The 15,902-nt window shown below is 52.7% G+C and overlaps 2 protein-coding genes across 3 annotated transcripts in view; one reads left to right on the forward strand and one right to left on the reverse strand.

The window, feature by feature from the left end:
• The window catches only part of DNAAF5 (dynein axonemal assembly factor 5), a 45,728-nt gene extending 38,120 nt beyond the window's left edge, over window positions 1-7,608 (reverse strand). The window contains exons 1-2 of the mRNA XM_047713592.1: window positions 6,948-7,608; window positions 5,082-5,266 (exon numbers count right to left, since the gene is read on the reverse strand). Of these exons, the coding sequence (XP_047569548.1) occupies window positions 5,082-5,266; window positions 6,948-7,575 (813 nt within the window). The 5' untranslated portion in view covers window positions 7,576-7,608. The remainder of the gene's footprint in view (window positions 1-5,081; window positions 5,267-6,947) is intronic.
• Window positions 7,609-7,684: 76 nt separating this feature from the next.
• Window positions 7,685-15,902, forward strand: part of PRKAR1B (protein kinase cAMP-dependent type I regulatory subunit beta) — a 79,796-nt gene continuing 71,578 nt past the window's right edge. Inside the window, exons 1-2 of one of the 2 annotated variants that reach the window (XM_047713596.1) lie at window positions 7,685-7,840; window positions 8,589-8,784. The gene's annotated coding sequence lies outside the window, so the exon portion shown is untranslated. Of the gene's footprint in view, window positions 7,841-7,884; window positions 8,785-15,902 lie in introns of those variants that run through there. The other variant, XM_047713597.1, reaches the window with a different exon arrangement.

Below are 15,902 nucleotides of genomic sequence, written 5' to 3' on the forward strand. Positions count from 1 at the left end.
GTAACGATATTTTAGGAACAAACCAAATTTTATTTCAAATATATAGTATTCAAATTCTGTTAAAAATTAGCGAAAGGGGCTTCAACTGAATCTGTAACATTTTCATTTTTCAACCTGAAAAAGATTCCGCGTCGTATTTACTAGGCATGCAGCAGATGGGAACAGCCACTGTATTTTTGTTGTTATTCTTCCTTCGCCTTGACATCAGGGGACAGAAAACGGGAAAGGGGAGGCAGGAAGATCGCAACCAGCAAAGCGCACCCTGTGCCTCATTTTCCCGCACTCACATATGCTAGGTTTTCACCGATGTGGTAGAAATCTCATACCTCCTCTAACAAAAAAATGGCCACAGAGCGTAACCCTTCTCTGACAGAGCAACAGGCTTCTGTTTTTACGATGTTCTGACTGGGCCAAGGATTCTGATACCTGTTCACCCTCCAGCAGGACTCCACCCCCCGCAGCCTGGAGTTTATAACATCCAATCCCAGAGACTCTCCAAAGCCGCCAGAACTGATGGGAGAAATCCTTCCTGCACGCACCCCTCTGTCCCTACACCCCTCGTTCCTCAGCACCAGTGAGATCCTCGGAGCTTGTGAGACTACGTCCCCTGTAAGGGCTGGGGCAGGACCTGCTCATTTCCATGCATCATTAGGATGCTGCGGAGGGCAGGTGCCGGGAAATGCCTGAGACCTATCCTGGATGCCTGCCGGGCCCCCAGCAGTGGGGCAGGTGGGCTGGCCAAGCTCCAGCGTGCTGAGCTTTCCCAGGCAGGCTCCCACACAGACACCCATGTAGCTCACATGTCCCAGGCGCTTTAGCAACAGGGTCAGAGTGCTTTATCCAAACTACAAAGAGCACACGCAATTCTGGCTTCTAGCCAAAACATTACCACCTGCAGTAAAGTGGAGCGGTTCTCAAAGGTAACTGTGACCCCAGGGCAACCGAGGCCTGTAATGAACACGTGACTACGGATCACGACAGAACCCTAGCGGGTACTCCTCCACTCCCATGGCACACACAGGATGAGGTGGGCCTCTCTGGGCCTGGAGAAGCTACCTTAGCCCCACCACACTGGGACAACTCCTTTCTACGTCCTCAGACATGTCCTGGAGACCCGAGGTGACAAAGCTCCAGAAGGAGAATTCCAGGAGCTACATGGCCCATGCTCTGAGCCCCCATGTCTCCTCGGTGAGCTCTGTGTCTCTCGTGCCCTGCTTCCCCACCTGCGAGGTGGAGGTCACCACAGACTCCCTCCAAAGGACAACACACACCAAATGGGTCAATTCAGGCAAAGCACTTAGAGGAAGTGACTTCCAGGTGGCCACTCACTCCATAGCTCAGTGACCTGGAACAGAGCCCAGTGGGCAAAGGAGTTGCTGGACGTTTTCTGCAAGTCACAAAAGCAGTGAGGACCTCACCTTCTGCACAGAGTGTGGTGGGATCCTGACAGCCCAGGGCTGTCCATGGGACTGAGGGTCTATAAGTGGCCCAGCCCCTGAAGTCCAAGCAAATATCCACAGAGCCCAGGACCATGAGGGCCTGAGAGCTGATGCAGATGTAGGAAAGAGGCATGTGACTTCCCTGCCCACTCACGGGAAGGAACTTTGTGGTCACCGCACAGACTGGACCCCACATCAGCGTGAAAGACGGTGGGCAGTGGCCACACTGGATTTGAAAACCCACCTCAATCGGCCCTGGAAATCATACAGAGCAAACGAAATACCACCGGGAAGAAATGGAAAAAAAATAGTGTTAACCATGGAGTGCACTTGTTTTGCAATATCAAGTAATAAGAAATAGTTGCAGCCCCAAAGTTCAGGAAAGCCTGTCACCAAAGAAACACAGTATTGTCCTTGGTGGCCCCAAAGAGAAAGCAATCAGCTGAAGACTTTCTCCCTCTTCTGTGGAAATGCAAACTCTTACAACCTGGAGTCAGGGCACCAAACACCCATGTTGTAAGCTCAACAAACAGATATAAGCCATTCCCCAGCTAGTTATATATAAAGACCTACTTACAGGGAACGATGGATACACAGTTAACACTGTTTACAGCGACCAACGGATAAACAGTGACCAATGGATACACAGTTACACTATTACAGGGACCTATGTATACACAGTCACACTATTTAGAGGGACCTATGGATACACAGTCTCACTATTTACAGGGACCTTCGGATATAGTTACGCTATTTTCTGGGAATGGATACATAGTTACACTATTTACAGGGACCTATGACATAACTATGCTATTTATAGGGAGCTCCTGATTGATACACATAATGCTGTTTAGAGAAAGATGCCAATACATAGTTATTATGCTACCTTGAGGAAAGCCATTTCATCGGTGACACAAGGAAGCCTCTGTCTTCTCCGCCCCGCCCTATCTCAAGCAAGCTGAGACCCCATCCCAGTCAGGGCAGTGGTATTGTTTTTCACTGGAATCCATTCTGGCCCTCACTTCCTACAGCCAGGTCTCTTGTAAGTGCTGACCTAGCACACTGCCTCTTCCCTTGGCAGAGCCCAGTTCTGCTCTGGGTCCCCAGGTCCAATGATGTGACATGCTAACCCCACCCAGCTTCAGGAGGGGCCCGTTACACTCAGCTGGCCCTGACACTGAATGGACAGACTGGTTCTTGGCTGGAGGAGGGTCCCTTTGTCTCTCCTCACACCCTTGTTACAACTCAGGGAGACATGCAGAGGATAAAAGCCGGCAAGGAAGGCGAAGCAGACATCCCGGGCAGGCAGTGTGCCATGCCTGGACCCTGGTCCAAGACATCACGGACACACACCTAAGTGGGGCCTTCTGTCCCAGGCCCTAAAGCCCCAAAGGATACCAACATCCTGCTGAGAAGGATGCCCAGGGCCACTCCCTCTCACCCCTCTGCCCCCTCAGGACTCCCACAACAGGTGCTAAGCAGCTCTAACCCTTCTGTGGATGAACAGGCATCGTGACCCTTCCAGCCCACAGGCGCACATGCGCCTGCAGGCAAACTGCACCAGGAGCCCCACGAGTTGAAGGTTACAGCATATCGTAGACCATCTGGCAATAAGCACACGAAAATATGCTCACCGTCACTAATCGTGGGGGAAAAGAAGTCAAAACCACAATGAGACACCATTTCACACCCATTGGGACAGCTATAAATCAACAAACAAAAGCCAGAAAAAAGCGTTGGGAGAACCTAGAGAAACGGAAAACTTTATGCCTTGTTGCTGGGCATTGAAGACGGTCCAGTCACTGTGGAGAACAGTTTGGTGCCTCTTCAGTGAGCTACCAGTAGAGCTGCGGTGGGCCCAGCAATCCTACTCCCTGGTCCATACCCACACCCAGAACAAGTGATGCTGGACTCAGAGACTTGCATCTTTATGTTCAAGCAGCACCAGCCACAGCAGCTGAGAGGTGCCAACACCCCCGGTGTCCACTGATGGATGAACGGACACCCCAAATACGGCCCATCCACACCACGAGTGCCGCTCGGCCTCAGAAAGGAGTGGAGCACAGACACGTGCTCCTGCAGGGGCGGCCTCAGATACACCACACTCAAGGGAGGAGGTCGGCACGAGGGTCACGGCTTCTGCTTCTATGAAGCACCGAGTAGACACAGTCACACTGAGAGAAAGAGGTTATCAGAAGGGGTGGGAGGCAGGGAGGAGTGGGGGCGTTACTGCTCAATTCTGCTCGGGATCCTAAAAAGTTTTGGTTGGTGACAAGAGTTGCTTTACATTGGGAACATACTTAATGCATCTGAACTCCGCCACGGAAATGGTTGAAATGGCAAATTCCGTGTTACGTATCTTTTACAAAATACTTTAAAAAATAACATAACCTACCAAAAACACTGAACACTCAAATGAGGGAATTACACTGTATGTGAGCTGTGGCTCAAGAACACTGTTAAAAATAAAACGAGGGGCGCCTGAGTGGCGCAATCAGTTAAGTGTCCAACTCCTGGTTTCAGCTCAGATTGTGATCTCAGGGACATGAGATCGAGCCCCGTGTAGGGCTCTGTGCTCAGTGCAGAGTCTGCTTAAGATTCTCCCCCCCATGCCCCTCCCACCATGCTCTCTAAAATAAATAAATAAATCTTTTAAAAAATTAAAAAACCAAAGTACCTCAGGAGAAAACTCAAGTGTGCCTGTGGTTGGCAGGCCGGACAGTGCCAGAGAACAGTGTCCCTGGATCTGGGCCCGGAGGCTAGCTCTAGCTGGGCGACCTTAAGCAGGTAACACAACTTCCCAACCACAGGGGCTGTGCAAGCTGCAGACGTGAAGGATAGAACAAGATGGTGTGTGGATAGCAGGACGGGCACACACTTGTGTTTCACGCATGTAACCAACCCTTCCACCATCAGGACAGCAGAGGCCACGCCACCACACCACCAGCTTTTCAGTCCTTGGCCACCCAGGCCACTTTGTATCCGGCCGGCTATGAGGCAGGGGTACTTTCTAACCACCCAGGGGACTTTGCCACCTACCACTGCTCCTCCCACCCCATGTAGCCAGAAGCATGAACTCCCTCCTCACTTGTCTCCTCCCCGGGGAGGGGGCCTGCCCACTGTGGCCTTTGCTCTGCTCCCTGCTGCTGTCGGAATTTGTGAAGTTCTAGAAGCACCTGTGGCCTCAGACCCACAATGTGGCCTCTAAGCTGACTTCCACCAACACAAAAGCCAGTAATCTCATCTCTGCCTGTCTCTCTCCACAGGTCCCAAGGCCCAACAGAGTGATTACCTGGATCCGTCCTTCCCTCGAGGGTCGGGTACCCCAACCACTGTGGTTTGTCAAGTAAATGTGCCTCGCTGGATCGGCATGTTACCGACGCCTCTGAAACTGTGGTGAAGGCGTGGCCAGACTGTTTGCCGAAGAGGAAATAGCCCTCTTCCATATTGTTCACAATTAAGAATAATGAATACATTAAAACAGTTCCAACTCTCCCCAGTTTCTCAGAGACATGAACTAAGAACACCTTGGGACTGAAAACCATAAAACATGTTTGTTGTAACAAGTCAACAGTTGCAAAAATGAAAAAGGAGTGAGTTGCAAACAGCATGCTTTTGGTGCAGAGGAAAAGCTCCTGTTACCTGAGGGACGTCGTCAAAGAGCCTCTGAGCGAAGTGAGGAAGCACATCGTCTACCGACTTGGCGCTGCCGAACTGGATCACAGTGCCCGTGGCCTCGGTGACAGCCACTCGCACCTTCCAGTGCTGGTGGGAGATGCTCTGCATCAGGGGGCCGATCAGGGACTCCGACTGCATATGGAAGTGGTCTGTGAGACAGGGGAGGATACCCGTTACCACTTGCTCCCCGTGGGCCTTGGCCCAGCCCGGCGCCATGGGCTCACAGGAGGACAGGCCCCCTGTGCCCTGGAACTTCCTCTCCCCACCCAGGTTCTTGCTGTAGGCACAGCACTCTCAGCTCAGGCCTACCAAGCACAGCTTTGTACTCCTGGCACTGGGAGAGGCACAGGACAGGCATGTGACCCAAACAGCGCCAAAGGGAAAAGGCTGAGGGCTTGACCCCATCTCAGCCGGAGGCAGGAGCTGTGAGGAAGAGTCTGAAGCTGATAACAGTGGCACTGGGTGCCCGAGAGGGACACAGACCAAAGTAGAGAAACAGCCTAGAGGACGCTGTTTAAGTCCCCACATCAGGTGTGCCTGAAGCCAGACACCAGGCGCTACCACAGAGAGTAGGACCAACATTGCTTTGGGCAAAGCCATTCCACGTCCTACTTGTAAGGGCCTCCCAGAAAGTCAGAACCAGAATGTCTCTGAGAGTCCTGGTCTTGGAGTTCTAACCTCAGTTCTGCCGCTGCCTGAGACCCATCCATAATATGGCTATTTCAGGGATGCTTTGGTTGACTTCTTTAACCCTGAGGTCCTCAGATCAAGGCAGGATGTTAAGCTACTACTACCCAGTGTGATGGGGATCCAGCACAGGCCCCTCACCAGGAGAGAGCAGAGCAGGGAGATGGTTTGGTTTCCTTGGGTCTCCTGTCCACCAAAACCTCCTTCTCCCTCATGCCTCACCCAGTTCAACAGGAAATCCTGCCAGCTCCATGTTCAACATCAATCCATTTTCCTCTGTCTCTATTAGCAGACTGCTCACCCCCACCCAAGGCCAAACTACCTGTCATCTAAATATGGATTAATTATGACCCCAACCAACTTCATTTCTTCTTGTCATCTTCGTAATCAACTCTCCATGAGCACAAGAGCAATCTTTTAAAACTCTGAATCTCAGCCTCTCACTCCCCTTCTCCACACCCTCCACAAGCTCCCCACCGCACTTAATAATTTCAAACCCCCAGCAGCTCCCCCCGCCCACCCTCCTTCCCTCTGGCCACCTTGACCTCCTTTTTGCTTCTCAGATCTACCAAGCTTATTTCTCAAAGCTAGTTTCCACCATGACAACAGATCACTGATCTTCAACTTAGTTGTCGTCTTGCAGGAATCCTTCGCAGAGGCCTCCTACCAATGCATATCGCAGCCCGAGGCAGCAAGGAGAGTTAAGTGGGGCGAGATCCTGCAGAAATGGCTACTTAGAAAAAGGGACTGTCCTGATCAGATTAGTGGGTTTTTGTTTTGTTTTGTTTTGTTTTGTTTTTTAAATAACGGAGAATGGATTAAAGGAAAACAGGACAGATGCGGCCTCTCTCCATTTAGGACAGCGGTCCAACCCAAAGAGGGAAGACAGGTAGGCTCTGTGGAGAAAGGGGGGATAAAACGTTCAAGACTGCAGCGGTGTTTGGCGAGGGGCAGTTACCGAAACGCACCGCACCCCAGACCCTCTTAGCAATTTCTGCCACAGTTTCCACGAATCTGCATTTTGAGAACCACCGGATGGAGCAGAGCGGCGGCTGCTGCCGAGGTCCAGAAGGAGCCCACAGGGGGCAGCCGCCCCTCCACCTCCCCGCGCCCCCATTCCCGACCCCGGCAAGAGGAGGGCACCTGGCGTGGCGCGCGCCAGGCTGGCCGCACACTCGCAGCTCTCGCGGCGCACGGCGGCGAAGGGGTCGAGCAGAGTGCAGCGCAGCGCGCGCACCGCATCGTCCAGGTGGGGCGCGAGCGCGGGGCCCCCCAGGCGCACGGCCAGGCTGAGCAGCTGCACGAGTGCCAGGCGCAGCTCCTCGCAGGCTTCGGGCGGCCGGCCACGCGCGGACTCGGGGCCCGCCAGGCGCGCGGCGAGCGCGGGCAGCAGGCGCGGCAGGGCGTCGCGGGGCCGCGCGGCGCGCCGCAGGCCCAGGTCCAGCAGGTGCACCGCCAGCGCGCGGCAGCCCTCGGCCGGGTCTGCCAGGCAGCGCAGCAGGCGCGGCAGAAGCAGGCGCGCCCACGGGCCCTGGAAGGCGGCGGCCGCGGCAGCGGGGTCGGCGTCGGGCGCCTGGGGCCACGCCGCCTCGAGCGCGCGCTGCAGCGCCTCGAGCGCGCGCCGCCGGCCCAGCTTGCTGTCGGCTTCCAGCCCGGGCAACAGGCGGCTCAGGACGCGGCTCAGCTCCGCTGCCTCGGCCGTCTCAGACGTCTCGGCCGCCTCGGCCGGCCCCGGGGGAGCCGCGGCCTCCGCAGCCACCAGTGCCGCCATCTTCCGCGCGTTGCCCGTCGCCCGGGGAGACCGGCGCTTTCACGACGGCCGCGGTGCGGTTTACGGCTCCTCTTCCGGTTGGCTCCTTACACAACTTTATTGGCACCTCCGGGCACGGACAGGACACATCCGGAGCGGGTTGGGGGCGGGGAGCCGGAAGCCCCATGGTCCCTGCGGGCTGAGGGCTCAGCCTAGCGACCTGAGGCACGCCTCGGAAGTGTTTGGTCCTGAGGGAGTGAATGGCAGAGGAGTTTGTGGTCGGCAGGTAAGGCTCGCCCGTGAAATGCCAACACAGGTGACTGACAAGGGTTGGTGAAGTTAGCTCCGCAGAGGCGGTGGCGGGAGACTTGTAGGGGTCTGAGGACAGGCAGGGGAGAGAGGCCTGGGGTGAGGGTGCTGCATTGAATTGTGCTTCCCAAAGTTCGTGCATCGGAATCCTAACCCCCAGGGCTTCAGAATGTGACCTTATTTGGAAATAGGGCCCTTCCAGGGCTGATCGAGTTAAAAAACAGGGCATTGGGAGCCCTAGTCCAATGTGACAGTGCCCTTCTAAAAGGGGGGGCTTAGGAGGGGGCGGCAGCATACAGGGAGAATGCCACGTGAATGCGGATGGCGGTCTGCAGGCCAGAGAGAGCGGCCTGGAGCAGACTGCCCCTTGCAGCCTCAGGAGGCACCAGCCCCTGCAGATGCCTTGATCTCAGACTTCCGGCCTCCAGACCGAGGAAATCAGCAGCCGGTCTGTCCGGGAACCGATACCTGGGGCGCCCTGATGCTGTTCCAGGAGGGGAGCCCAGGGACCCAGAGGAGAGTAGGGATGGGAGTCAGGAGGTGCATGGGTCAGGCCACTGGGGGCCTTTTTCTTAAGTTACGGAAGACTGGAGGAAGGCTTCCGGGGTGAGAAGGTTGGCCCCATCAGGTTTGCGTAGCTGCAGGGAGACTGGCTAACTGGGGTCCTCAGGACTGGGTGGTGGCAGTGCAGTGGGTTCCGTGGGTTTTCCCGTTCTCTCTTACAGGTTTCCAGATCAGGTGCCGGAGAGGTCTATAGCTTAAGCCGGAACTACCTGCAGGCCATTGGGAGTTTCACTAAAGTAGTCCATGATCTTGCTGCCTCAACGTCCATGGAGTATGGCCAGGCAGCCTGCAGAGCCTCTGGACCAGCACCAGCCCCTGCCGTGAGCACACGTCCTAGATAAAGCCTGCAGAGTCACAGTAAGTCAAGTTCTTGATGTCACTCTCCTACAGCCCTTGAGGTAAGCACCTCCCCCTGCTGCCCAGGGCCCACCCCATGTGCCTCTTACATAAAGCCCCCGCAAAGCTTATCAAAGCCATGCTCTTTCTGGTTTGAATTGACCAATCCGGCCTTAGCCCAGAAACCCCAAAGCAGTCTATCCACAGATGCTCTCTCTGCCTGCACCCTGCCTGGATCTCCCTGTATGCTGTACCCACACCCTGCCTTGATCTCCCCATATGCTGTGCCATGTACTTTCAGGACCTCTGAGTCACGAGCTTCTCTATTCTGCTTTCTCACCCGATCTTTGTTGACACCCCAGGCTCTACCTAATTTAATAGGGTCATGGCACAGGCAAGAGAACCGCAAGAAAAGCCTCCTCTTTCTGGCTATAGGACTGGGAAAGGGGAGACCCAGGAGAGACCTGGTGGGGAGCCACACCCCCATCCCACAGTATGCACTGGCATCAAAGCCCCTTCAGGCCCACCAGCTCTTGCGGTGGTGGTGGGCAGTGCCCTGCATAGGGGCAGAGTCTGTGCAGCCCAGCGTCTTCTGGCTTTCCACCTGCCACCCAGCAGGTGCTGCTCCACTCTCCCAACAGCCACAGCAGTGCCCAGAAGAAGAAAGCAGACCAGGAGAGCATTGCCAGACTCACTGGCACCATGAGCCACAAAAGTAGGCCAGATCTACATGCTAGACCTAAATAGGGCAACTTTCTGCTAAAATAGCAGATTTTAGTAACGTCAGAAGTCTGCTGACACAATACGCAAAATGTTGAGGACATATTCAGAAATCACTTTTCCTATCAGGAGCCAGGAAAACTGCTCTTTGGGGCAAAAGACAATGAACTGACATAAATGCCAAGGTAGGCGTTAAGATAAATGCCAATGCAGGCGATAGAATGACCTGACAAGGATTTTAAAGCAGTCATCATAAAAATGGCTTTTAAAAATCATTCATGAAGTCTTGGGGTGCCTGGGGGGCTCAGTCAGTTGAGCACTGACACTTGCTTTTGGCTCAGGTCGTGATCTCGTGGATTGTGGGATTGAGCTCCACGTCAGGCTCTGGGCTCAGCCAGGAGTCTGCTTGAGGATTCTCTCCCTCTGCCTCTCCCCTCTCTCTTATGTATGCATGCTCTTTCTCTCTCACTCTTTCTAAAATAAATCTTTTATAAAAAAAATTGTTGAGTCTTTTGAGACAAATTTTAAAAAAAGAGAGAAAGTTGCAGCAAAGAAGTAAAAACTATAAAAAGAAGCCAGATGGAAATCATAGAACTTAAAATTACAAGAGCCAAGCTTGTATTGCATCCATCAGTGGACACAGTGTTCCTTGTACCTTTGCATGGACACAACAGCAGAGGGGAGATGGGGGATAGAATCAGGGAACTTGAAGGTTGAGCAACAGTATTTACTCCATCTGACAGATCAGATGGACCAGACAGAAGGAAAAGAGCTGAAAGACCTGCAGGACAGTGATGCATGTCACCAGGGTTCTAGAAAGAGGAGGAAGAACGTGGGCTGAAGATACAGTTAAAAGAAATAATGGCTGAAACCACCCCAGATCTGGCGAGTGACCGAAACACAGATTAAAGAAGGTGAGCAACCCCAAAGTAAGCTAAGACCTCTAGAAACCCACACCCAGACACAGCACAGCTAAACTTCTGAAAACCGAAGACGGGAGAAAAAATGGTCAACGTAGCTACAGAGAAACTGCATCACCCATGGAGGGGCGTCAACGTGGATGGACAGCAGGCGTCTCGTCCTAAGTCACGGGCCGGGAAGGATGTGGCACATTGTGCAAGTGTTGAAAGGGGAGTGAGTGCCAGCAGCAAAACCATCCTCAAGAATGAGGGAGGAGGGGGGTGGCGCCTGGGTGGCTCAGTGGGTTAAAGCCTCTGCTTTTGGCTCAGGTCATGATCCCAGGGTCCAGGGATCGAGCCCCGAATCAGGCTCTGCTCAGTGGGGAGCCTGCTTCCCCCCGCCGCCCCGCCTGCCTCTCTGCCTACTTGTGATCTCTCTGTCAAATAAATAAATAAAATCTTAAAAAAAAAAAAAAAGAATGAGGGAGGAGGAGAGACTTCCAGACAGGCAGACAAGTAGAATCGTTGCTAGCAGACTTGCCCTTGGTGAATGATGAAAGGAAGCTCTCCAGAAGGGAAGAAAGTTGTAACAAGAAGGCAGGGACCCTCAGAAAATGACAGTAGGGTGGGTAAACACGGCAGGAAACATGACTGACCGTCTTTCACTTTGTATGATTCCTTAGTCACGGCGGACAGTTGAAGTACGAGTAGTAACACTGACGCAGTGCTCAGTGCACAAGGAGGGAATATTTATGATAATTAGATCTGAAAAGCAGGAAGGGGGTAGGCATAGAAGTGGCAGTAAGGTTTCTACACTGCGCTCGATGTGACACAGCTCTCATAGCAGGGGACTCCTAAGTGCCACGTGTATGGTGGTGTCTAGAGAAGCCGCTAAGGAAACTGAACAGCAATACAAGCAAAAACGTTACGGGGAATTCCAAAGACTGTTGCAGGATCTCACAGGGTACAAGAGAGGGAACAAACACAAGTGACGAAACGAACTCCTGAATGGAGGCCCTAATACGTCAATAATGACTTTAAACGTAAAAATGTAAATGGTGTAAACAAACCAGTTAGAAGACCCGAGTGGCAGAGTGAGTAGGAACTGTGACCCGGCACTACATTGTCTAACACAGGCTAGAATTCACTCCTGCCACGATGACATGGGTGGATTGAAAATAGAAGGATGGGAAAGGATATATCGTGTAAATACTATTTTTTAAAAAGCAGACAATAGGGGTGCCTGGGTGGCTCAGTGGGTTAAAGCCTCTGCCTTCAGCTCAGGTCATGATCCCAGGGTCCTGGGATTGAGCCCTGCATCGGGCTCTCTGCTCAGCGGGGAGCCTGCTTCCTCCTCTCTCTCTCTCTGCCTGCCTCTCTGCCTACTTGTGATCTCTGTCTGTCAAGTAAATGAATAAAATCTTAAAAAAAAAAAAAGCAGACTATATTAATACCAGCCAAAGTGGACTTCAGAGCAAAGAAAATGGCTCAGAACAAAGAGGGACATTACCTGACAATGAAGTGATTGATCCACCAGGAAGATCTAGCCGTCCCACGTACACATGCACCAAACAACAGGCATTCAGAGCATACAGAAGACTTTATAGGAGGACGTCCCTACCCATTCTCAGCAATTGCTAGAATTACTAGACAGACACTCAGCAAGGACATAGAACACCACCATCAGCTGACAGGATCAATGGACATTTGTGGAAGCCTCCACCCAACCATAGCAGAATACACATTCTTTTCCAGTGCCCATGAAACAGACTCCAGGAGAGACCAAATCCTGGGCCATAGACAACCTCAGTCAATGGAAAGGATCGAAACCATACAGAGTATGTCCTTCAATGAAAATGGAATCACACTGAAAATCAGCAGAGGACCAGAAAAGCTTCAAATGTGGAATTTCAACAACATGGTTTGACCCAGAAACAAAGGAACGAGCTGCAGATAGACAGGACGGTCTGGTGACTGTAGGGAATTATGCCAAGTCAGATGATCGCTGAAGGGTGACTGTAGCATGACTCCACATACGTGATGTTCATGACAAACAGCTTCGTGTTCTCTGGGGTCAGGGGTGGGGCTAGGTGTGACCATAAATGCAGTTATAGAGCAGCTGAGTGTGGTGACAGACGGTATTTAGGTGTCTTGGTGATGATGGTGACTGGACAGACATTTAGGTGTGGTTTTTTTTTTTTAAAGATTGATTGATTGATCAATTAGAGCTTGAGTTGGGGGAGGGGGGAGAGAGAGAGAGGATCCCCAAGCAGACTGTGCTGAGTGTGGAGCCCGACACAGGGCTTGATCTCATGACCCTGAGATCATGACCTGAGCTCAATCCAAGAGCTAGATGCTTAACTGATTGAGCCACCCAGGCGCCCCTCTAAGTGTTGATTTTTCTTTTTAAAGATTTCATTTATTTATTTGACAGAGACACAGCAAGAGAGGGAACACAAGCAGGGGGAGTGGGAAAGGGAGAAGCAGGCTCCCCACCCAGCAGGGAGCCCAATGTGGGGCTTGATCTCAGGACCCTGGGATCATGACCCGAGCTGAAGGCAGATGCCTAATGACTGAGTCACCCAGGTGCCCCAAGTGTTGATTTTTTTTTTTAAAGATTTTATTTATTTATTTGGCAGAGAGAGATCACAAGCAGGCAGAGAGGCAGGCAGAGAGGAGGAAGCTGGCACCCTGCTGAGCAGAGAGCCCGATGCGGGACTCGATCCCAGGAACTCGAGATCATGACCTGAGCCGAAGGCAGCGGCTTAACCCACTGAGCCACCCAGGCGCCCCCAAGTGTTGATTTTTTAACCCAGTAGCAAAATATACAGACAAGGGGTGCCTGGGTGGCTCAGTGGGTTAAAGCCTCTGCCTTCAGCTCAGGTCATGATCCCAGGGTCCTGGGATGGAGCCCCGCATCGGGCTCCCTGCCCAGAGGGGAGCCTGCTTCCCCCCTCTCTCTCTCTCTCGGTCTGCCTCTCTGTCTACTTGTGATCTCTCTCTGTCAAATAAATTAAAAAATATATATATACAGACAAATCTAAACCCAGTAAGAAAGAGAACAGTGAAGGTTAGAACAGAAACACACCAAACGGATCACATAACCTCCTTTATCCCTCCCAAAGTACAAGAAATGGAGGATTCCTAGGAAAACGTGATTTACTAAAACTTATGCAAGAAGAAATAGGAGAGTCCAGTGTCAGGTAAAGAAAACGCCTTTGTGATTTAAAATCTTCCCACGATAGTGGCTAGAAGGATAGCTGCTTTATTAACTTCCAAACGCTTTCCTGGGAAATAACTCTCATCCTAGACTCTGACAACCGAAAGAGGGACCATCTCCCAACCCCTTTTGTGAGGCCAGCGTCACAGTGACAGGGACAATACACAAAAGGAATGTTACAGATCGACCTCTTTCATTGGACACAGGTGCACAAATCTTCAACAAAATATCAACCAGTTCAGCCTGGAGGTAAGGAATTTTAAAAAGAATACATTGAGTTTACTCCAGGAATATGAGGTTAATTTAACATAAGAAATTACTGTTGGGGGCGCCTGGGTGGCTCAGTGGGTTAAAGCCTCTGCCTTCGGCGCAGGTCGTGATCTCAGGGTCCTGGGATCGAGCCCTGCATTGGGCTCTCTGCTCAGCGGGGGAGCCTGTTTCCCTCTCATTCTCTGCCTGCTTGTGATCTCTATCTGTCTAATAAATAAATAAACTCTTTAAAAAAGAAATTACTGTAATTTACTGCATTAAGAAAAAAAAAACTGAAGGAGAAAAATCACGGGATCATCTCAATAGATGTAGGAAGAGCATCTGATGCAATGGGACACCTGTTCCCCACAGCAGCTTGGCGGAGGAGGACCAGAAGGCACCTCCGCAAATACTCCACAGCAAATGTCCTATTAGATGCAGTGGACGGGTTCCAAAGAGAGCTGCTGACGTTTCTCCCACGCCCGTGGATGGATCCAGCCTTGAGTGGAATCCGAGCTGGCCTGCAGACTCCCCGGGGGCCCCGGCACACGGCAGAAAGGTGGTTTCTCTGCCCCGCGTAGAGGAGAGGGGCAGCCCCTCACACCCACGGGGAGGGCGATCACCAGCAAAAACACAACACCATAAAACCACCACCAGCAACTAACAAGCACTGGCAAAGACAGGAGAAGTTGGAAGATTGTTCCAGTGGCTGGTGAGGAGGTAAAACGGTGCAGCTGGCTGTGGGAAGTAGCCTGGCGGCTCCTGAGACAAGCAAGCCTGGGGTTCCCGTGTGACCCAGCAAATCTGTGTCCCCTTAGGCTGCCAGATACCTTCGCGCTTGTGCTCACCGCAGCCTGGAGGCAGAAGCGTCCCGAGTGGCCCGAGTGGTGACAGCAACACAATGTGGTCCGTCACACGATGGGCTGTCCTTTAGCCTTCGGAGGGAAGGAAGGGCCGACATGGACTGCGACGGGCGTGGACCTCAGAAACATGCTCAGAGAGAGAAGCCGGACATCGGAGACTGTATCCTAGATTCTCCTTCCGTGGAGCCCCTGACCATGACACGGTGGCTGGGGCAGTGACTTTCTTCTGGGAAGTCTGGATGCCAGAGGCTGTTCCGATGCAGGAGAAGGCAGAGCCCCCCAGCCCAGTAAGTTCGGGGAGGAGCTAGCGGACCCCTCGCCGGCCCCACCTGCTGGAAGCCAAAGACACGCCTCCCCAGAGGACGATGTGTTCCAACTCTCTGAGCTGAGTCTGGTGTTTGCATCATTTCCTAGCCCTGGACACTTAGAAACACTGAGCTGACACTGGGTTTGTACCTTAACATAACCCTAGAACTTTGGAATTCTCTCTCTCTGAGCCAAAATGTGATGCAGCTGTCCAAATGTGTACCATGGGACAGACAGAACTTTCTCCACCGAAGGAATAAATACTAAAGAGCTGGGAGAGGTAAGGAAAGGGGGATTTCCATGTCTGCTCCGGAGTCTTGCTTGTTCAGTGTTCTGGTGACACAGACTTTAAAGTGTGTCATTTAAGTCAGTGTAATAAACTGATTTTAGCAAATAGCACGTAGCTGGTCCATTCATTCATCATCTCATCCAACAAGTATTTGTGGAGCATTGAACATTTCTGGGCATCCTGGGAGGCACTGGGACACTGCCAATAAGTCAAAGCTGATGCAGTCACTTCTCACGCAGTTGATGGCTGGGAGGGGAGGTCACTGACCAAATGGTGACATCGACAGGGCCCTCAAGCAGTGCGACGTGGTGTGGAGGGTCTCTGGATGTAGGGTCCGAGGCCCAGGAGCTCAGCGGGCACAGAGGAAGGGAGTGCTGGCCTGGGGAAGGAAGGGGAGCACAGGGAATGTGGGACCTCAATTGGCTTGAAGATGTCACTGGCTTTGACCTGTCCCGAGGGGTGAGTCAGGAGGCAGCGGGAGGGCTGGGAGGTGGTGGGGCCTGTGGGCAGGACCTGAGTTCCTTTGCAGAACCCAGCAGCCACTTGGGGCGGAGCGGGAGGGTGACGTTGTGGGCGCTCCGGGTCTCTGGCAT

The sequence above is a fragment of the Lutra lutra genome, chromosome 18, assembly GCF_902655055.1.
Source record: "Lutra lutra chromosome 18, mLutLut1.2, whole genome shotgun sequence".
Classification (NCBI taxonomy): Eukaryota; Metazoa; Chordata; class Mammalia; order Carnivora; family Mustelidae; genus Lutra; species Lutra lutra.